Genomic DNA, 21,112 nt, shown 5'->3' with positions numbered 1-21,112 from the left:
TGTCTTATCATCATCCAACATATGCCCGTGTCTCACGTCGCGAACGCTCACTCCCACGCGTACGTCCTTGTTTTATTTTCCTTTTGTGATGACTTTTTTACGTTCTTCTTTTGCCTAAACATTCGGAGGCTTAACCGCGACGGCGCTCCTGATAAATGTTTATGGACCGGTGTCCATAAGCTGAAAACGTTTCATGGCCGTTTGTCTCTTAAGTGTAATGTTCCATGTCTGGTTGCTGATTCATCCAGAGAAGTGCACTTGTGCTTCAGAATTAGAGGTGTATTTGGTGGAGGGGGGTGGGTGGGTGGCTGTCAAATCGACACAGCCAATCGTCGGGCAGTCAGTTTCGCTCTATAATCTTCGGTGGATCCCCCGTGCGTCCTTTGAAGAACAATGAGAAATGACCAGCGAAGAAATGCGCTCACGAATTAATCTCTACTCCCATTGCAGATAATGAATATCTGTAATGTCGAACTTATTTCGCACCGCACACAGCCAACCATGCTATGGAGGTGGGGGGTGATGGGCTGGTGCAGTTCGGTTAGAAGATGGGATTTTGTGTGTGTGTGTTTAAATCTTTCGTACACCCTTTTCTATTACACTTTAAGGCCTGGGTCTCTCTTGTGACCTCCAGCCTGCAAACATTCAGCACTCCACATGGCCGCAATCAAAATAGTATTTTTTTTACGTATATATATATAACAATTTCAGTGGCTAAAGAGAGCCTCTAAATTAAAGGTGGGGAAACCTACAGCCCATGGCCACATGGGGCCTACCACTTCAAAAAAGCCCCCACACAACATTTATCCATCACTGCAAGCATTTTAGCCACACCAATTGGGTACCAGAGGGAGATATTTTCGCCCTGGAAATGCTGTATTCCAAATTTGAGCGCAGTCAGTCACTGCAAGGACGCCTTGCATCATTGTCCCTCGGTGGTTAATAAAAAACGAGTGACATTTTGTTGGACGTCAACGATCATTGTTCTTTGCAGAGACTCACTTACCGCCCAGCATGCAAACTCCGGTCATCCTCGCAGCGGCTTTTGGCTCGCCGTCGAATTAAGACGGTTACTGCATCGCGCGCTTTCAGATGCGCTTCTGTGACCAACTGGAACACTCTTCTTTTCGGTATTAGGAAGCCACTGGAGCTATGCACTTTTAAATCTCGATTGAATACTCATTTCCTCAGAACCGCTTTTGGTGTTTAGTGTTGTTGTCCTTCCCCCGCACCTCCGATTAGCGCGGTTGGCTACGTGCGGTGCGAAAGAGGTTCAACTCACAGAGAACATACGTGAAATATCCCAGTCATCCCTCAGGAGTCACCTCCCCGCGGCCCCTTTGACTTGACCTTTGCCGTGCGTTTCATCCCAGAGCCAAGATGGAATCCGGCTGGAGTCCCCAGCCGGGGGATCGCAGTCCCCACTTCCAGGTGGACTTCCAGAAGCCCGTGCTCATCTCGGGGGTCGTGACCCAGGGAAGCGGCCTTGGCCGCTCGCACTTCTCGCACGCCGGCGCTTACGTCTCCAAGTACAAGCTCCGCTTCAGCCTGGACGGGCAGCGCTTCTCCGACTACGCGGACCCGCACGACCCCAAGGGAGAGGCGATGGTACGGTGCCCAACAGGGGATGTGGGTTTCAACTTGGCGCCGGTGTTTTACAATGCGAGCCCCTCCTGAACACGCAGTTCTTCTTCTTGGTTCTTTCGGTAAAGTCACGTAGAAGGGAAATAATAATCCCTTCTACGTGACTTTACCGAAAGAACCAAGAAGATGAATCCCTGCAGTCACGAAAGCTTTAAATCGAAATTTAACGCAGTTCTTGGATAGCGGTATGCCCTTTCGGGACAAATAAAGGACGTAGGGTAACTGCCCTATGGGGTGGATGTTTAGTATGTAAAATCCACAAGCTGAATCCTTGACTTTTTCCTTTCGTTGAAGGTCTTCGAGGGCAACTTCGACCCCGTGACCGCAGTCACACAGAAGCTGCCACGCTACATTTTCTCCAGATACCTGCGGATCCTCCCCGTGGAGTATCGGACCGGCATTTACCTCCGATCGGAAATCCTCGGATGTTCTCTGAGTGAGTAAGGTCTCAGTTTCTCGTCTTATCAACGTGCGCGTGTGCTGTATGTATGTTGAGCTTCTTTTGCACCGTACGTAGGCGACCGCGCTAATTGGAGGCGCGTGGGTAGGACAACAAACGAAACACAAAAAGCAGTTCTGAAGAAATCAGCACACAGAGCATAACTCACTGTATTGTAATGCTTGTGCCTCACAGCAAGGAAGGGCCTGGGTTCAATTCCCGACTCGGGTGCCTTTCTGTGTGCAGTTTGTATGTTTTCTCCCCTGTTTTAAATGGGTTTTCCACCGGTTTTGTGGTTTCCTCTTTGAGCTAAAAAAAAAACCCGTGCGATGTAACTGGTATTGGCCTTAACATCCCAAATCAAATCGAATACCTGCAGATTACTCAATTGGGATTGCACATCGCAACATTGCCCCCCCCCCCCCCTACAGCGGTAATAATAATACAAACTACGTCATTTACACATTCATAATTACTGTTTGACACCACTCCAATCCTTTCTGTTGCCGAATACGGCAATTGAAATCGTTGCCGTTCCGTTTGCTGCTGCCATGGTTGTATTCGTATATTCCTTGCACTTCTAAATCCCACCCCCCTCCCCCCTCCCCGCTCCTAGGTCCAACACCTTCCGAGATGCCGTTCATCACTCGCGGGCCCCTAGGCCCCGTGAAGCCAACGTCCAAGCCGCGGCCGGGCATCGTCGACAGCCGCGTCACCGCTTCGCCGGAGACGGGTGGCGGCCCGGGGCCCGGCCGTTGCCGCCCCGGAGAATTCCGCTGCGGGAGTGGGGAGTGCGTCGCCGCGGCGACGGCGCTCTGCGACGGGAAGGTGGATTGCGCCGACTTCTCGGATGAAAAGGGCTGCGGTGAGCGGCGGGGCCTTTGTCTCATTGATTGGGTTTGAGTTAGGGAACATTGATATATGTGTGTACAGGGTGCTCCAAAAAAATGTTAACACTTCGGAGAATTTGCAACAACGGCGCAAGGAAATGTGGTGGTCTCCCGGGCTCTGGAGACCACCCGGTGAAGATTCCAGGCACGTGTTGACAATGATGGCGAACAAGTGGAGACTCTTTAACATTAACATTAGCTGCCCCGCCCATCTCTAAACCTTCATAAACAGCTCGCCCTCAGAGGCTAACCTCCCTGTTCCTGATGACGACCGCTTGTGTGTTGCGATTGAAACGTCGTGATATTTTTATTCACTTTAATTTCATTATTATATTGTTATTATTTCTTTTATCTACGTGACTTTCCCGAAAGAGCCATAGAATAACATACATTTGTTATCATGTTAGAGTTTATTATCCGTTTTTGCCCCATTGAAAATGATAGTCCCATGTAAGTGTTAACATTTCTTTGAAGCACCCTATATTTTAACAGGTGGTCTACAGAGTCCCAATGAATTTTACAGTACCCCTAAAACACCTTATATATATAAAATACAAAGATTCCCCCGTATAGCCTTAGCAGACTGTTGGAGAAAGTGCTGGGAGTGAGAACCTATGGAGGCCAGCACAGCACACCAGATGGTGGGTGGTCAACACCACGCCCGACCGCCTTTGTCTCCCCAACGGCGATGTTTTTACACACACCGCACCAGGTACTCTTTTGAGGCTGAGTCGACCTAGGGGAGGCCCAGAATCGGTTCAGATAATCGTCACTGGGTGTTGGCCATGAGCAGGAATCAAACTCGCGTCGCCGGGTTCGTAGCGCAGCGTAGCGCTAACCGCCACCTACACTACCGCTCCCTACATACTATATACTTAACTATATACATAAACACAGTTGTTGAGTACAGATGCCCAACTGACCACAATGTCAAGTGGCCGGCAAATAAACAGCACCGTCCGAGTTGGAATTAACAGATCAGGGTGTAACTCGTTGCTGGAATTGAGCAAGGTTATGAGAGCTTGGGACCAGAGATGATGGAAATGAATTCCAAAGTGGGGCAGCACAAGGAGGAGAAGCAGAGGGAGACGGGTGGTGAGATGCAGCGTGGTGGGTGATCTGTACATCTGTGAAAAAGAGCTTCATAGCTCATCGGATTTCATCCGGACTAAAGATTCGGTTCTTTGTGCCACACTGTTGAGTCTGAGGAGGCGAAACGTGTCACAAACGGTGCGTATCAAAACATCACTGACCATCGCTTTCTGTAAAATATCAAAGGATCAGTATTCTGTGATGTTGCGGAGATTAGGGTAAATCGCATCGTTACTTTGATGGCAAACTTGCGTTTTCCCCATGCGTTAGCGTGCACGTTCCTTCACCGTGCTTCTTAGGATATTTAACTCACCTTTGCCGTGTGGTCCGTTACATTTGCAGGAGCAGTCCCACCGGCTTCACCAAGAACAAAGCCACCTTCCACCGCCAAGTTTCCACTGGGGCCGGAATGGACGACGGACGATAGTGGTGGAGCGAGGCGCGGCGTTACAGGAGACCCTGGCGTTATAAGGAGACCTGACCAAACCGGAAAACCTGGGGTCAAAGGGAAGCAAGGAGTTACTGGGGAGCCAGGCATTGTCGTTAGGCCTGGCGTAACTGGAGAACCTGGTGTTATTGATAAGCCCAGAGGAACTGGAGAACCTGGTGTTATTGACAAGCCTAGAGGAACTGGGGAGCCTGGTGTTAATGTTAGGCCTGGGGTAACGGGAGAACCGGGTGTCATTGATAAGCCCAGAGGAACTGGAGAACCCGGTGTTATTGATAAACCCGGAGTAACCGGGGATCCAGGCGTGAAAGGAAAACCTGGAGTGACGGGCATACCCGGTGTCGATGTGAAACCAGGGGTAACCGGTAAGCCCGGAACCATTTGGGGGCCCGGGGAACCTCCTTCGGTCACTGGTCACGTGAGCGGAACAGGTGAGCCCTTTGTGATCGGCACACCGGGCAAACCGACGCGAAAGCCTGGAATGACGGGTGAACCGGGTGCGAAGGGAGAGCCAGGGCCGGCAGGTGTTCCGGCCACGAAACAGCCAGGAGGATGGTCAAAGCCTGGTCGACCTGGACATGGAGATGCCTTCACCACAGCGCCCTCTCGCCACGTGCACACGTTAGCCGGTCCAAGTGCTACAGCTGCTGGGCCCATCCTGCCATTGGGACCTTGGGTCACAGGTAATTTTTCAAATTTTCCACAAGTTCATTAGTTTTTTTGCTGAGGTGCTTATCGTGATTGCGGCACGATGCAATTTGCAAGGAGTTTTTATTTATTGTACGGACGTGCAAAGTAAATCTCTTCAGCGCCGTTATGCTCGTAAGCAACTTTTTTGAGGTGACACAGAGCGATTGACGCCGAAATAGTTGCCCATCGACACCAGCGATTCACTACAACGCTTGCCCAAATGATCTTTTGGATTAGACTTGAGAACCATCGGATGACCACACCCCACGTGAGCACATGGTTAATTTATTTAGCCTGGTATGATGCTACAGCCCATCGTATTAATACAAATGCCAATTACAGTGAGTGTGTGATCATTTACGAAGCGATGATGGGACGACAGCAACACAGCGATACCCGCGATGGGGATTTGCTGCTGCTCTGTGAACGTTGCTACGCGGGCATTTGTCTCCGTGGGTTGTTTTATTTTACGTGCGGTGGAGTGTTCATCGCTTGTTGCAGAGCGTTCGTCGCTGTTCGAATCCGGCAGGCCACGCTGGTAAATGCTTAACGGGTGAACGCTTAAGATCACGCGACGTCACTCGAAAACAGCAGGCCATTGTGTGCCAGTGCCACGGTCCAAATATGTTGCCGAATTAGAAAAAATGACGCGGCAAATTGCTCGATTGGGATCACACACAGCAACATGGCCCTGTACTAATTCGTCGCAACGAGCACTAACGTCGCCGCTGTTACCTTTGGTCGCGGGTTCCTGCAGGGAGGCCGTTGCCCGGATTTACCGCCGTGGTTCGGGACAGCTCGGTGGCTCCGGCAGCGAGGCAGCTCTGCCTTGTGGGGGAGTTTGCGTGTGCGTCCGGGGGGTGCGTCGACGCCGCGTTGGTCTGTGACGGCAAACGAGATTGCCCCGACAGATCTGATGAGCGCTACTGTGGTAAGGGCAAAAAAAAAAAAAGAGGCAGATTGAATTGTATTTTAGTTAAATGTTTGCTTTATTCTAATGGATAATATATGTCGGCCTTATTGTTACTTACAACGATTTTGATGTGCACTTTGTTCTGCGATTAATCTACATTTCACAGTTTTTTTTTTACTCTTGGCCTGCACACATTCATTTTATGAATCCCCTTTTTTAACTACGTCATATCTGCAAATTCTATTCCGTACAATATAAACTCATCTCACTGGTTTTCCACAGAGTAATTAAGACAAAAAAACAACTAAACCACGAGTCGATGTGTTAAGAAGTAGTGAACGCGTGAACATTGCCACGGACGCACGGTCCGTCGCCACGCCGTGTCGTGAATGTTGACGCGGCGCCCATCAGGAATGGCGACTCCGTTCCCGCACACGCCGCCGACGCCTCCCGGCGCGATTCCAGGCGGCCGAGTCCCCGGCCGCTGCTCTGCCCGCCAGTTTTCCTGCGTCAGCGGCGAGTGCGTGAGCTCGGAGAAGCGCTGTGACCTGCACAGGGACTGCCTGGACGGCTCGGATGAGCTCGATTGCCGTGAGTGCTCAGCGGGGGCCCGCTTTTCGTCAACGCTTCCCTGCTGCGTCGGTGCTTTTTCATAGTTAGCCACCGGTTGGTTACTCAATTCCGTGATTGAGGAACGGCGTACGGTATTCCCTCGATCTTCACGAACTCGCTATCCACGATTTTCGCCATCTGCAAATCGCATCTGGAACTCTACGTGACTGCATCGAGAGAGAGAGAAAGTGATGAGTTATGATGTGTAGTATCATCATAATTTAAGGTAAGTTCATTTATAAACTGTTTAACATTTTATTGACTTGATGTTTATTATAAAAAAAAAATTGTACGATGATAATTTCCATGTATTTAATAGTTGATTTATGTATTTAGTTAAAGTAATTCATTAAAAATATATGTTTTCGTAGGCCAATACCATTATCCGCGAAATTTGATGTTCACGCGCATCTCTGGAACATATCCCTCGCGAATGACGAGGGAATGCTCTATAGCTAAATGCACTACTGCTGCATTATGCTGTCCAGCTCTCTGATGTATTTTCGGTTTGTTCCGCATGTTGATGAGCTTGAGGGGTGGGAGACAATCTCTTGAAGCCCTTTCGGCGTGGCTAACAGACCTCGACATTGGCATTTAGCCATTGAACAATATTTAGCCATTCGCTAGAATAGAATTAGCTTAAGGTCTGATGTTTTGCTCCACGTGCTGGGAGCTTCTCGAAACGTTGGACATCGTGCCGAACAACACGCGGTACAACTCAAATGCATCAGATAAAAGCTACAGATCAGATACAATAGCATCGCTATAGCTGATTGTGAGTGAATGGTTGAGTGAGAGAGTGAGTGTTTGGGTGAGGAAGGAGTATGTGAGTAATGTCAATTTCAACCATGTTCTCAATTCACCAGAATCATTAGCGCTCTCTCTCTTCAGAGCCATTAAGGTCACGAAGTACTGAAACATTTACCAATTCAGAAATGTGTGTCTAATCTCTGCAGTCAAGTACAGTGTGACCAACGATATTACATTCACCATATTATGAACGCTCGGTTCAAAAGCTGATTTTTGGTCAAAAGGCCGAGATGACTTTTTTTTTTTCTCGCTGAGAAAGTAAGACATTAAGAGTAATGTATGACTGAATTCATAAAATATTAATGAACTTTCCACGTAAAATTATAAAAATGTGTTTGCTCTGCTTATTTCCCCATACGCTAGATATATATTCCATCCCTGATCACCTTGCCAGCTCTGTATATATTCTCCAGGCTGAACATCAAGTTTTTCACCTTCCCGTGTAAAACTCCAACCAGTCCTGCCTCACGCAAACTATAACCTCTCTGCCCAGCACCTTTCAGAAGCCAGCGGGCCTTGAGGCATTTCTTTTTAAATCCTTTATATTAAGTTCACTTGCTTGCTTGCTTACGCGCTTACGACCGTGCAAATCTTTCGGTCGTTTTTGAACCCACTTCCCGTGATCCAATCGAGCTGACATTTTGCACACAGACTCGTTGTGCGTGACAATTTATTTTCGTGAAATTTTTTTTCCATAACTTTACACTTTTTAGGAATTTTTTGTTTTAAATATTTAATTACCAATTGCTTAATGGTGGCAGGCAATCATCTGACCCATAGGTGGCAGCCATCTCAAGCCAGAGGACGAGAGGACTCTAGCCGCCACGCATATTAAGGATTTATAGTGAAAAACGTTGTTTTTATGGGTTAATTTTTTAATCGTGAGCGGCGCTGGGATCGTTTAGCGTTGTTCTTTTTCTTTTTCATTCTTCTTCTTTTCAGTGGACTGCGTCGTGTCACCCTGGACCGAGTGGAGCCAATGCAGCCGCAGCTGTGGCCTGGGCGTCATGTTCCGGCAGAGAGACGTCCTCAGGGAGGAGCAGGCCGGGGGCAGCTGCAACCGCACGCTGATGGGCAGCAGAGCCTGCTTCATGCAGGCCTGTCCCGGTGAGTCACCCTTAACCAAGGTGACAACCGTCCTCTATCCCAATAAAGTTCGGATATCGCTTGGGGTGGTCACACGTGGCCTGGCGGTAGAGCGTCCGTCGCCATGGTAATTAAAGATCACCTGACGTCAGTCGCAGGAGTAGGCCTTGGTGTGTATAAATTATCCAAATTTTAAAAAAATTACCCGCATATTACTCAATTAGCAACAATCGCCTACTACTGGCACACTGTTGCAAATAAGACTTTCCTGGTCTTTTTACGTGCTCACCTGGTTAAACAAAACACACTTGAAACCACATGCCACCTCAGATGTTTAGACATTTGGTGCTCCGTTGCGAGCATTATCGTTATCATCAAGCCCACTACATCATTGCAAATATCATCTAGAGACAAATATCCCCCGTATAGCTTTATCACACGAGTGGGGTACGTTCTGTTAGCGAGCACCTATTAAGGCTGACACAGCACATGAGGAGGTGGTGTGACCTGCGTCACAGCTGATCACCGCTGTTTCCCCAGTGCTGATATTTTTTTATGCAACCCTACCAATTTCGGTGCTTATTTAAGGCTGAGCTGACCTAGGGGAGGGCCACAACTGTTTAAAATATCACTCGCTACTGTGATAAGTGTGGCTGGGGAATGAATTGTAGGTCTCCAGGTTCATAGTGAATGTGATAACCACCACCGTTGCCATGACCACCACCACCATCAGCCCAGCTTCCGTACCTCTTAATTACAGACGAAACATTGACTCTCCCAATCATTCTTTGCCTCACGCTTCCTCTACGCCGGTAATTGGTGCCATCAACCACTCCGGGCCATCTCTTATTCCTGTATCAGGTAAAGATGCTCACATCCCAGTGTGTTTATATATAGTTACATATCGTCTCTATGCTTACGATCGCTTCTCCCCTGATGCACACATCTGCTCGTCTGTGCAGCTGATCAACCCCAATCGTATTCTCTTGCATCTTTCCCACGGTGGTGCCGTCATCGCCGTCGCCGTCGCCGCCAGTGGAGGGGCAGTGGGGTGCGTGGAGCGCCTGGTCCCCGTGCGACGCTCGCTGCGGGGGCGGCATGAGGGTCCGGCAGCGGACGTGCAGCGCCCCGCCGCCCAAGAACGGCGGACGGGCGTGCGCGGGCGACGCAGTGCAACCCGAGCGGTGCAACGTGCGGCCCTGCGCGCGGCCCTCCGGCAAGTCGCGCCCCTCGTCGAACGCGCGACGCTCGCTGGGGCGAACCCTCGTCGAGACGGAGTGGACGTCGCCGCGTTAGGCCGTGCTCGTGTGGAGGGGTGGGGGGACGGGGGGTGGCGGGAAGGCGAAGCCACCTGCGGCGCTGATCAGTAGCTTTTTTATGTGCTGGCTTTGGTCCGCGAGCGCTAATTATGCACGCTTTCGTCAAATGACGCTGGCCCGTGGAAAACAAACTGCGAGTTTTTCATGAACGCGTTGAGGTTTTGTTATTTGCGATCGATACGAAAAGTTTTGATGTTCACTCTTGGGAACGTCCGAGGTACTTGGCTGATTTTAAGCAGTCTCCATCCTCGCCTCTGCACTCGCGTGAATGTTGAGCCATGGGGCCAACCTTGCAGCACGGCGAAATGATTCATCAGCCTGACACTCTACCTTTTGCGGACAGCGTGCTGCGTGGCAGCATCGTTTCAGAAATGTTTTTTTCCGTGTAGGACATCTATCAAAGTGCCACTCAAATATAAATGCGAGCGTGACAGATCTGGGCTGTGCAGTGGATGTGGCTGAAAATTCCACCCAGGCTGTTGTGCGTAGGCCCTCCGATGTTTCCAAAGCTCGTTGCGTGGTCTGGCATAGTGTCACGTTGCAGGAGGATATGTCTGCTGAATACCCACGCATATTTTCTGAATGCAGGCTCTTTCAGTTTCCTCAGCATCTCACAAATATCCCGAATGCGTATTCTGTTTCATAAAGATGCAGCCCTAACGCGTGGAGCAAATTAATGAGAGGCACTGGCCGTTTCGGGGTATTGTTCCTACAATGCTCAAAGTTCAAAGTTATTTTATTAGGTGTACCCCTGTGAGCCATTCGACTCTTGAATCGGGTGCAACCACAACAAACAAAAAAACATGAACAAGAAAACATCTTAAAGTGACTATGTGCAAACGGAAAATCCAAGAAAAGACAGCAAAATATTGCAGAAAAATCACCGTTCACCAACCCTGTGCAAAAATCCCAGTGGGATGCAAGTCAAACAACAACAACCACAAGACAACTTAGATTAAGGCCATCAGTCTAACTCTGTACTACAACAAACAAACATGGCCAAACCAAAAAACTTTTCGAAAATCACCAAAATAAAGCCATAAAAGCAATGAAACAGTGGTCATGGGAACTGTGACCGAATTTTCACAATAAACGACGTAAACCACATGTACTACCAAACTCTGCAGCCATAGCTGGCTGCATGAGTCACTCCACAACAGTAGGAGCATCAGTCGGAGTATCAACAATGCAAAACAGGGGAAGAATGTACCTCTCTTTGCTGTAGGGTGTTGGGAGAATGCGTAGGTTGCGACGAGCATCAGACACAGGGAGTAGAACGAGAGGTAGGTGAGAGCGAGTCGATGAAGGGGCTTCAAGTGTAACTGTGTAATGATGGCACGTGGCCAAGCAGCACTAAAAGTTCACCCCGTCTTTACATACGCCTGCCCACTGGTCAGTGTTGGTTGGAGAAGGCGGCTGGCGGACACCGAGGACTGGTTCAGATATCACTCCCCACCGATAACAGCCATGGTCGGGGAATCGAACTCAGGCGGCCGGGTTCATAGCGCAATGCGCTAAACACTATGTCACTGCTCTGCCCCCCCCACTCCCCGTTATAAGTAATGCGACCTGAAAATAACTCATCGCCATCATCTTTGACACCGCCTAGTGACGTAAACGTGCATAGCAAACAAATATCGCGCACACAACGATCTGTCTTTTTTGAAGTACGTTGTATGAAATGGAAAATGTCAAATTAGTCATGGGGATTTGTTGCGTCCGCCTCTGGCTGAGTTGCTCACTCGTTGCTGCGTGACAGACTGCGGTCCCGACATGGTGTTCGTCTCGGCGGAGGACTGCAAGCGACGCCCCGTGGAGGCGTGCCCTCTGACCTGCGACCACCTGGACAAGAGCCCAGACTGCCGCGTGCCCTGCGTGGAAGGTTCGCACGCAGCGGTGGCGCGAGGCCATAACTACAAACTGATAAACTAGAAACATTTTTTTTTTATTTTACAAGGTAAGGCCCACTGAGCGATATAGTTCTTTTTTTAGAAGCGACCCGGCCACAATTGATAGCCACAATGAAGTTGGCTTTTCACGTGGACATTTATCGCAGCCAAATACTCTAAACGCATGTTTCTAAATGTGGAGGGAAAAACCGGAGGACCCGGAGAAAAATTAATGCGACCACAGGGAGAACAGGCAGACTTCAAATATACGGGCGTTCGGGTCGCGATTGAACCCACGACCTCCTGCATACCAAGCGATGTGGTTAACATATTGCCACCGTGGCGCCTACGTAATGAAACGGAACAAAGGTTTATTTAGAACAATCAATCAGCTCAAAATGGTCACCGATTCATAAAAAAATTATGGGTGTACGAACTCTGATCCGGATCAAAATCTTATCTAATTAATATGAATGAAATGAAGGAGGAAGCCAATTATTCTGTTTTAATAAGAACGCTTTTGAACGGCATTGTAATTAATCTATGAGCTGAATTAGTTCACAACGGTGATATATCTTCTTGGTTCTTTCGGTAAAGTCACGTAGAATGGAAATAATAAAATAATACAAATAAAACATAATAATATTTTTTATCATTTTATTATTTCCATTCTACGTGACTTTACCGAAATAACCAAGAAGATGAATTCCTGCAGTCACGAAAGCGTTAATTCGGAACGGTGATATAATTAATTTATGTAGCTCGGCCATCGTCGAATGTTCGTGGCCATGTGACGCACCCACAAAATATGTCTGCTAGGGGCCCCTGTAGGCCGGCATCGCCACCGTACACTCACCGTCCCCAGGACATGCAAGCACGTTGAATCTCCAGCTTCAGCAACTCTTAGAGGCTCATTAGCTGACCCAAGTGATTATCATTCATGCGGAGCCTCAGGATGGCTCGGCGCAGGCGACTCGTGGGAATCGTTTCCATCAGGCTGTGAAATATTAAAGAAAAACACTGAGGGCCAGGGGTCGAAGGCTGGAGCGTTAAGTACATTTGCATAGATAATTGGATGGGATGGTGCGGATGAACTTTGTTGAACCACGTAAGAGTCCATTGAGTCACGTGTCACTTTTGCAAAAGGAGAACTGGGAAGGAATTTTACAACGTACAAATGCAGGAGCACTATAGGTTAAATATAGAGATTGTTACGAATATGCGATAATGTATTTATATTGAAAATAATACATTAAATATTTAACAATTGTTCATTGTCATTATCAGCGACCGTTACCTCTTTCACACACTGTACGTAGCAAACCGTGCTTATCGGATGTGCGGAGGGAGGACGACAAAAACCTATTTATTTCCAAAATTGAAATGAAGGAAAAATTTTAAATATCTCTGCCTGATTCTAGATTTGAAGCTTTCGTGACTGCAAGGATTCATACTTTTTGTTTTTTTCGGTAAAGTCACGTAGGTAAAAAATAAAATAAAATCAATGAAAACAACTTAATTAAATCACTGATTTAATTTAGTTGTTTTAATTAATTTAATTTAATTTTTTACCTACATGACTTTACCGAAAAAAACAAAGAGTATCTCTGCCTGAGTTTCAGAAATTTGCAACGGACACAATAACACTCTGCACTGGACAATCGGGGATTCAACTCAACAATGGAAAGCTGATTGTGTGAACCTTCCGAGATGATGGGTGGCAGCGATAACACTTGTACCTCACGAGTAAACATCGCCTGGGTTCGATACCCATCTTGGGTCCCCTTTCTGTGTGAACTTTGCAGGAACCGACCCACGTATTTTCCCAAACGAAGTCTCCGAGACTTTAGGGTCATCTTCTTCTAAAGTACTCCGAGGTCGAGGCTCTGTTCCTTGGGTGATCGGGCTTTTGCCAGCGCAGTTCCCAGACTAGGGAACACTTTGCTTTTGGAAGTCATGCAATCAGAGTCATTTCCATCTGCCTTGAAAACGCACCCTCTTTAAATTGGCCTTTACCTCCTAGTTACGGTCCGTTTGCCCTGGTTCTGATTTCTTTACTGCTTTAAATGCATGGCGCATTGCGATATTAGGTATAAAATGTGCCTTGTAAATTCCAATTATTATGTTCTGCATGGGTTACCTCAAGGTTCACTGGTTTCCTCCCGAAGCAAATGGCTCACTGGGGATTACAAATAGCAACATCGCACCCCGACTGCGGAAACTTGGCGGGATTCCTCCTGTAGACTTGGGGCATTTATCCTGGTTTATCAAGCGTAGTAACCAATAATAACGGTACATCGTTTGGTGCGTACATTGTCGCGCAGGCTGCCGCTGCAAACCGGGCCTGTACCTCAAGAGTGGACGCTGTGTGGAAGCCGGCGAGTGCCAGTGCAGAGTGGAAGGCCGCGTTTACAAGCCTGGCCAGGTCTTCTCCACGGCAAACTGCAGCAACTGGTACGGGAACGAGTTCATCGCACGTGTACCATGCACAACCCTTTGTCAATCCACCGACTATGTTAATTGTTTGGTGATGCTGCTGCGTTGGCGGTGGTGTACAAGCACAACTAACAAAAAGAGCCGCCACTCATTCATTACTCGCACTTGTTATGACGAACGTGTTGCGTTTTTTTTTTAGTTTTCACTGACAGATGAGGGCACAGCCCGTGTTATTTGACCATTCTTCACCGCGCTGGGCTGGTTGAAGGAAGGGGGGGGGGTTGGCTGAGGATCGGTTTCAATATCATTCCGTGACTTTAACTGGAATTGTTTTCGCAAGTGTGTTCAAAGGCCGTTTTTTTTTTATAGAGCTCTGAATGTGTATTGCTTTCTTTTTTAGCTTGAAAAATATGACAATGGGGAATGTTTTCACAAGTCCTCCATTGGGAGTGTACGTGGAATGTGTGATAACAGTGATGATCGCACACACATACATACACACGGACAAAGATGCCCTGTGTAGCCTACGCAGGCTGTTGGGGAAAGCGCCGTCAGCGATCGCCTATGAAGGCAGCACACAACAACAATCGCCGTCTACCACTATTTGTGCAGTGACATCACCACGGGGCGCTCACGCCAGCCTCGGTGCACCTTGAGGCGACGTTAAGTATGGAAGGCTTGTTGACAGGAGGACAATGGAACAGACCCAGGTGCCATGTAGCATTAACAAACCGTTGGAGCGAGTGCTGTTCGTGAGCACCTATGAAGGCCGGCACGGCGCCACGAGAGGGTGGGTGGCCAGCAGTTTAAATTTTTGCCGCTGTTATTGGTCGTGAGTGGGAATCGAACACGGGTTGCCGGATTATATCACACATATGCTCACACTCACATATGCTAAACTAAAATTTTTTATTTTACCAGTTAAGGCCCACTGAGTTATATAGCTCTTTTCCAGAACCCACCTGGCCACAAATAATAGTTCAACGAAGTGGCTTATCACGTGGACATTTATAGCAGCCAAATACTCTAAACGCCTGTAGATTCTAAATGTGGAGGGAAAAACCGGAACACCCGGAGAAAAATCCACGCCACCACGGGGAGAACACGCAAACTCCAAATATACTGCCATCAGGGTTGGGATCGAACCTACGGCCTCATGTATATCAGGCGAGCTAGTTAACGTCTCGCCACCACGACGCTCACACGCGCCCGTCCCCCGTGCGTTGCGTGCAGCTCCTGCAGGGATGGCAGCGTGGAGTGTGAGCCATCGAGCTGCCCCGTGCACTGCGGCTGGTCGGCCTGGTCCCCATGGACGCCATGCGACCGCCCGTGCCGAACGGGCAGCCAGGAGCGCTACAGGTGATTGGCGCCTCTGCGGGTTTCCGGCACACAACCACAACGCTATCTCGTTGGGCCCTGCTTGCGATAAATGAGGTCATCAGCCTCGTTATAACACTCCCTTAAACGGACCACCTTTTTAACCAAAGTACAGATACACGTAATAATCTCCGCATGAGGTATGTATCTATGTATGTTGAACTTCTTCTTGGTTCTTTCGGTAAAGTCACGTAGAATGGAAATAATAAAATAAAATAAAGTTAAACATAATAAAAGAATATAATAAAATAAAAGAAGTATTTTATTATATTATTTTATTATATTATAATATTTTATTATGTTTTATTTTTATTATTCAATTTGATTATTTCCATTCTACGTGACTTTATCGAAAGAACCAAGAAGATGAATCCCTGCAGTCACGAAAGCTTTAAATCGAAATTTATGTTGAACTTCTTTCGCACCGTACGTAGCCAACCGTGCCAATCGGACGTGCGCGGGAAGGACAACAACAAAACGAAACTCGACAACGCCGCGTTACAGGCTAGCCGCGGGTCGTTAGCTCGTCCGGCGTTAACCCTTCTCACCCCGCCCCACGGTGCGCGCGTCACGGCGCAGGTCACCGACGAACCCGGCGGCGTCCGGCGGGGGAGCCCCCTGCGCGGGTGAGAGCACGGAGCTCCGGGACTGCAACGCGGGGCCCTGCCCGGGAGACGAGGTCCCCGACGAGGGCGGCGACGGGGACGGGGAGAAGGGCGGCTGGGGCCAGTGGTCGGCGTGGTCCCGCTGCACGCGCACGTGCTTCTACTCGCCGGAGCGCGTGGGCACGCGCGCGCGGCACCGTCGCTGCAACGCCACGGCGGTGGACGACGTGACGGGCGACCCGTGCCCCGAGGAGGATGTGCAGACGGAGCTGTGCGGCGTTCGCCCGTGCCCCGGTGAGTGGCGAGCTGCGCCGCCTGATGCCGCCGCCGCGGTCGCGGTCGTTCGTGGCCGTCGTCGGAATAGTTTCACTTGCTCCCAACCTCCGGCGGCCGCTCGGTCATTGAGTGATTTGTAAGCCCTACGGTGGCGCCGTGGCAAAGTGAACACTTGGCTCACCTTTTGGGCCAAAAGACTCGGTCATTTATTGTACATATATATGCAGGGCTATGAATACGAGTGCTGCTTTGTGCCAGGTTAACAGTGGCTGTACTCTGGTGGAGATGATTGTGGAATGTCCACCACTTTACTCAGAGACACCAATGGGGATGAGCATTGCTGGTGTTTTGTTTGAGCTTGGAAACAGTTTGACAGTTAAAAAAAACTTTATTTTTGCAGAATAGAGTAATAAAGAGAAGTTATGTATACAAAACATTGGGACGATTATAAAATCATGGAAGAAAAAACACCGAGTTCTTGGTTATCACATGCTGTGTGCGGGAAACATACTATCGTCAAATTGACAAGCATGCTGGGCCTTCGTGTTGTGCTTTGGCTACCGAAAACACCCAGTGTATGTTTACTTTCATTGTCTTACCAACCGCCGTGGCAGGTTTTCTCATCAGCAAACAGAAAGTGCTTCAATATGCCTGACCGTGAAAAGTTTTTAGATATAACTTCAAATATTATAAACTGCTTAGTCTGGCTTCAACAGATGAAAACCAAATAAATGTTGCAAAACGTATGGTAGCCAGATGAACCTGGTTACTTTTTTGATGGCGTGGTTTACATTTTTTGTACGTGTACATGGGCCTTGTTTTTAAGAAAGGTGCCTTTTCACGAAATAAAGTTCGATTTAAATCCCATCGCAGGCAAACACACGCTTTTCATCTTTGGTCCGCTTAAAAATAATGAATGTTCCCTTGTTCGCCGCCGCCGCAGTGACCGGTGGCTGGAGCTCGTGGTCATCGTGGACCGGGTGCAGCGCCTCCTGTGACTCTGGGATCCAGACGCGGAGTCGAACCTGCACCAACCCCCTGCCGAGTCACGGGGGACCCAGCTGCCAGGGCCCCCACGGCCAGAGCCGAGACTGCAACCCGCAGCCTTGCCACGGTACTCGCCGAACCGCAACTCCCCTCGTTTGGTTGGACCCTCGCCGATGAGACATTGAATGTGGAAATCAGTCCAGCGTTTTGCTTGTGTTGAACCAATGCAGCTGATCGAGAAAAAAAAGAATCACTTCCAGAATGGGCGTGTTGCCGTTGGAAATGTGTAAATAAAGATATGCTTTTAGTGTTTAATCCGTAGAGTCAAATATGGCTATGAGGTGTATTGACTGCTTAAATTATTTTGTTTTAGCTAGTTGTGAAAATCTTCTTGGTTCTTTCGGTAAAGTCACATAGAAGGGAAATAATAAAATAATAAAATTTATAATAAAAAGAAAACATAATAAAATATTTCATTATGTTTTATATTTATTTTTTTTATTTTATTATTTCCCTTCTATGTGACTTTACCGAAAGAACCAAGAAGATGCAGTCACGAAAGCTTAAAATCGAAATTTAGTTGTGAAAATGTTATGAATGTGATTATTCCCCCCTCTCTCCCACCCCTACAGTAATTTCATTGTCATCATTCGTGGTCGTGTTTCTCGTTCAATAATTGCTTATTTTGAATCCTATTTTTACATCTCTTTTTTTATTGTTTCTAAAATTGTTCACTCCATTAGCCCGAGAGGTACGTTAGTATCCTCTTATAATTTGCACGAATTGTAAAATCGTAGATTCTCACATGCACCCTTCGATGCACGTATCAAGAGTGGCGGAATCCATTTCATTCAGTGCATTAATGCATCGGCGTATGCTTAAAAAACTGCTGAGAACTCAGTTATCGCCACTCGATCTTCACATTGACCCAAAGTGTGTCCAGTGGGTGTGGTGGTGCACATCTGTAATTAATACAGGGAGACAGGCTTGACGATTTACACAGAGATGGGGTCAGCCAGGGCTGCAAGACGTGCACGCCCTGGGCAATGAGGTGGATACGTAGAAGGTAATACAACAAATAGGTTTCTCTTGATTTTAAGCTTTTGTGACTGCAGGAATCCATACTCTTTGGTTCTTTCGGTAAAGTCATCTTTCCCACCTGATGACGGACGCTTGTGTTGCACACGAAACGTCGTGATTTATTTTATTTCATACCTACGTGACTTTTCCGAAAGAACCAAAGGGTATAAAGTAGGTTTCTCGCCTATCTGTGCGGGAGTTTGCGTGCGCCTGTGTTTTTTTATCTTTCAAGCAACCAAGGAAATAAGGCCCAAAGCCATACGTTGGCATATTGTAATGACGTAGGCCTTGGAGGTCAGGTGCCAACTGTGCAACAGAAGGAGGGGAACTGACGACAACAACAACAACAGAGGTGGGGCGGCCATCGGCAGCGTTGTGCCGCGATCGATCTCCCGACGATCTCCTTGCCGACCCCCTTGCCGATCTCTTCTCCGAGCAGAGCAGTGCCCCGCCGGCATGGAGCACCTGACCGAGGCGGAGTGCCACCGCCGCGGAGGGCTGTGCCCGCGCTCCTGCCTGGACATGACCCGCGACGTGGAGTGCACGGCGTTGTGCCGTGACGGCTGCTACTGCCTGGAGGGCACCTTCCTGCTGCGGGGTGCCTGCGTGCCGCCGGCCCGGTGCCCGTGCCGCCACGATGGGCGCGACTACGACCCGGGCGACGTCGTGCCCGTTGACCCCTGCAACAACTGGTGAGCCGCACGCACACGCGCGGACAACAACAACAACAACCGCCATTCGCCACTAAGTGGCGGTGACGTCACCACGGCGCTTGTGGCAGGCTATGTGCCACCTTGAGGCCACGTGAAGTGTCGAACGCTCGCTGGCAGGAGGTCACGGGGCAGACCCAGATGCCACAGGTCGACTGACTGAGATGACTGGCTGATGCACCACCTGTGCCCCCTACTGTGCTAACTTGCTGTGCTTTAGCGCGCGTGTTTGTGTGTGTGTCAGAATCAGAATACTTGTTTTGTACTTGAGGAATCCGACGAGCTGTAAAGCTCTTTTTCACAGATGTCCAATAAGGGGGTCACGGGGACAAAATTTTACAACAGAAAACGATACAAACACACGATAGGAGCTCAAAGTATAGGAAAGGTAAGCAAAGCTCTTTTAAAAAAATACAAATAAAACTAAACTATTCTTATCTTACCAGGTAAAGCCCACTGAGCTATTAGCTTCATTTTCAGAAGCGATCTGGCCACAAATGATCGCTCAATGAAGTGGCTTATCACGTGGAAATATCTAACAGCAACATTATATAAATAATCTTAATGGCATGTTTCTAAGTGTGGAGTGAAAAACTAGAGGACCCGGAGAAATGTGTTGAACTTGTTTTCGCACCCGTAGCAGCACCTCCGGTTAGCACGGTTTGCTCCGTTTGGTGCGAAAGAGGTTCAACATGCATACGTACATATATACATACCTAGACAACTGTGGTAATCGGAGGTGCGAGGGGAGGAAAACAACTCTCTAAACACCTCGCGACTAAGATCAAAAGTTGTATGCATTATCTCTCATTGTTCTATTTAATGCTTTCTTAACCCGGGAAAATGTGACTCAAGTCTCAACACTCTGTTTCAGGACGGGTCCTGTCAAGGCTTTTGTAGTGGTTGTCGACCATTGCTATGCGTTTCCCAATGAAGTAATTTGCGAGTCAATATTTGTCACTTGTCACGTCTTGATGATGGCCCTGCTGGCGCACAGCGGCCCCACTTCTCTTCAAGTGATGCCACTCGGTCTCTTAACATGAACAGTGAAGCAGATGCCATGCATTTTGTGGTTAACACACATGCAGTCATAACCAGCAGTTATGTCCCTCCGTCTGTCTGCAACACAGATAATGACAATGACTGCTTAGCTCCATGATCTTACCAGCTGGACTGATGTAATCCTGAATCCGCGACAAATTAAAACTTCAATATGACCTTGTGTTTGCAATAAGGCGTAGTGGAGAAAAACGGTCAGATTTAACAACAACAATAATATGAATCTTGATTTGATGCTTTCGTGACTGCAGGAATTCATACTCTTTAGTTCTTTCGGTAAAGTCACGTAGATAGAAAATAAAAATAATAAAAGAAAAATAGACCGCGAAGTTTCGATCGCAACAACAAGCGGTCGTCTTCAGGTGAAAGAAACAGACAAACAATATTATTATCATTTCTATCAATAAAGTGTCTTTAATCATAGATCTCACAATACTGTGCAAGAGACAACGGCAATGAGTGTGAACATTTTACAATAAAAATAATAATAATTGCTAAAGTAATGAAATGAATACGAAAAGCCATTTGCTGAATTTGTTAAAAGTTTAATAAGCGCAATTGTACCGATTGGATTGCAGACGAGTTTAAAAATGCTCACGAACTCACAGATCCTGAGATCGTTGTGGGGAAGAGAGGCCCAGAGTCTGGGGGCCCCAACAGGAAAAATCTCGATCGCCCATCGACTGAAGCCTCGACCTGGGTACAGAAGACAAATCTAGGGACATTCACCGCGCACAAAGGACTTATTTG

The 21,112-nt window shown here is 48.1% G+C and overlaps 1 protein-coding gene across 1 annotated transcript in view; it reads left to right on the top strand.

Annotated features, from left to right (window-relative positions):
• Positions 1-21,112, top strand: part of LOC144728614 (SCO-spondin-like) — a 186,020-nt gene that overhangs the window by 64,643 nt on the left and 100,265 nt on the right. Inside the window, exons 50-63 of the mRNA XM_078608203.1 lie at positions 1,374-1,608; positions 1,939-2,080; positions 2,700-2,948; positions 4,408-5,196; positions 5,961-6,134; positions 6,528-6,707; positions 8,481-8,645; positions 9,661-9,840; positions 11,703-11,825; positions 14,157-14,286; positions 15,502-15,627; positions 16,225-16,544; positions 17,470-17,640; positions 19,033-19,285. Of these exons, the coding sequence (XP_078464329.1) occupies positions 1,374-1,608; positions 1,939-2,080; positions 2,700-2,948; positions 4,408-5,196; positions 5,961-6,134; positions 6,528-6,707; positions 8,481-8,645; positions 9,661-9,840; positions 11,703-11,825; positions 14,157-14,286; positions 15,502-15,627; positions 16,225-16,544; positions 17,470-17,640; positions 19,033-19,285 (3,237 nt within the window). The remainder of the gene's footprint in view (positions 1-1,373; positions 1,609-1,938; positions 2,081-2,699; positions 2,949-4,407; positions 5,197-5,960; positions 6,135-6,527; positions 6,708-8,480; positions 8,646-9,660; positions 9,841-11,702; positions 11,826-14,156; positions 14,287-15,501; positions 15,628-16,224; positions 16,545-17,469; positions 17,641-19,032; positions 19,286-21,112) is intronic.

The sequence above is a fragment of the Lampetra planeri genome, chromosome 1, assembly GCF_965212315.1.
Source record: "Lampetra planeri chromosome 1, kcLamPlan1.2.h2, whole genome shotgun sequence".
Classification (NCBI taxonomy): domain Eukaryota; kingdom Metazoa; phylum Chordata; class Hyperoartia; order Petromyzontiformes; family Petromyzontidae; genus Lampetra; species Lampetra planeri.
Note: the sequence above shows the minus strand (reverse complement) of the source record. Positions and strands in the feature narration are given on the sequence as shown.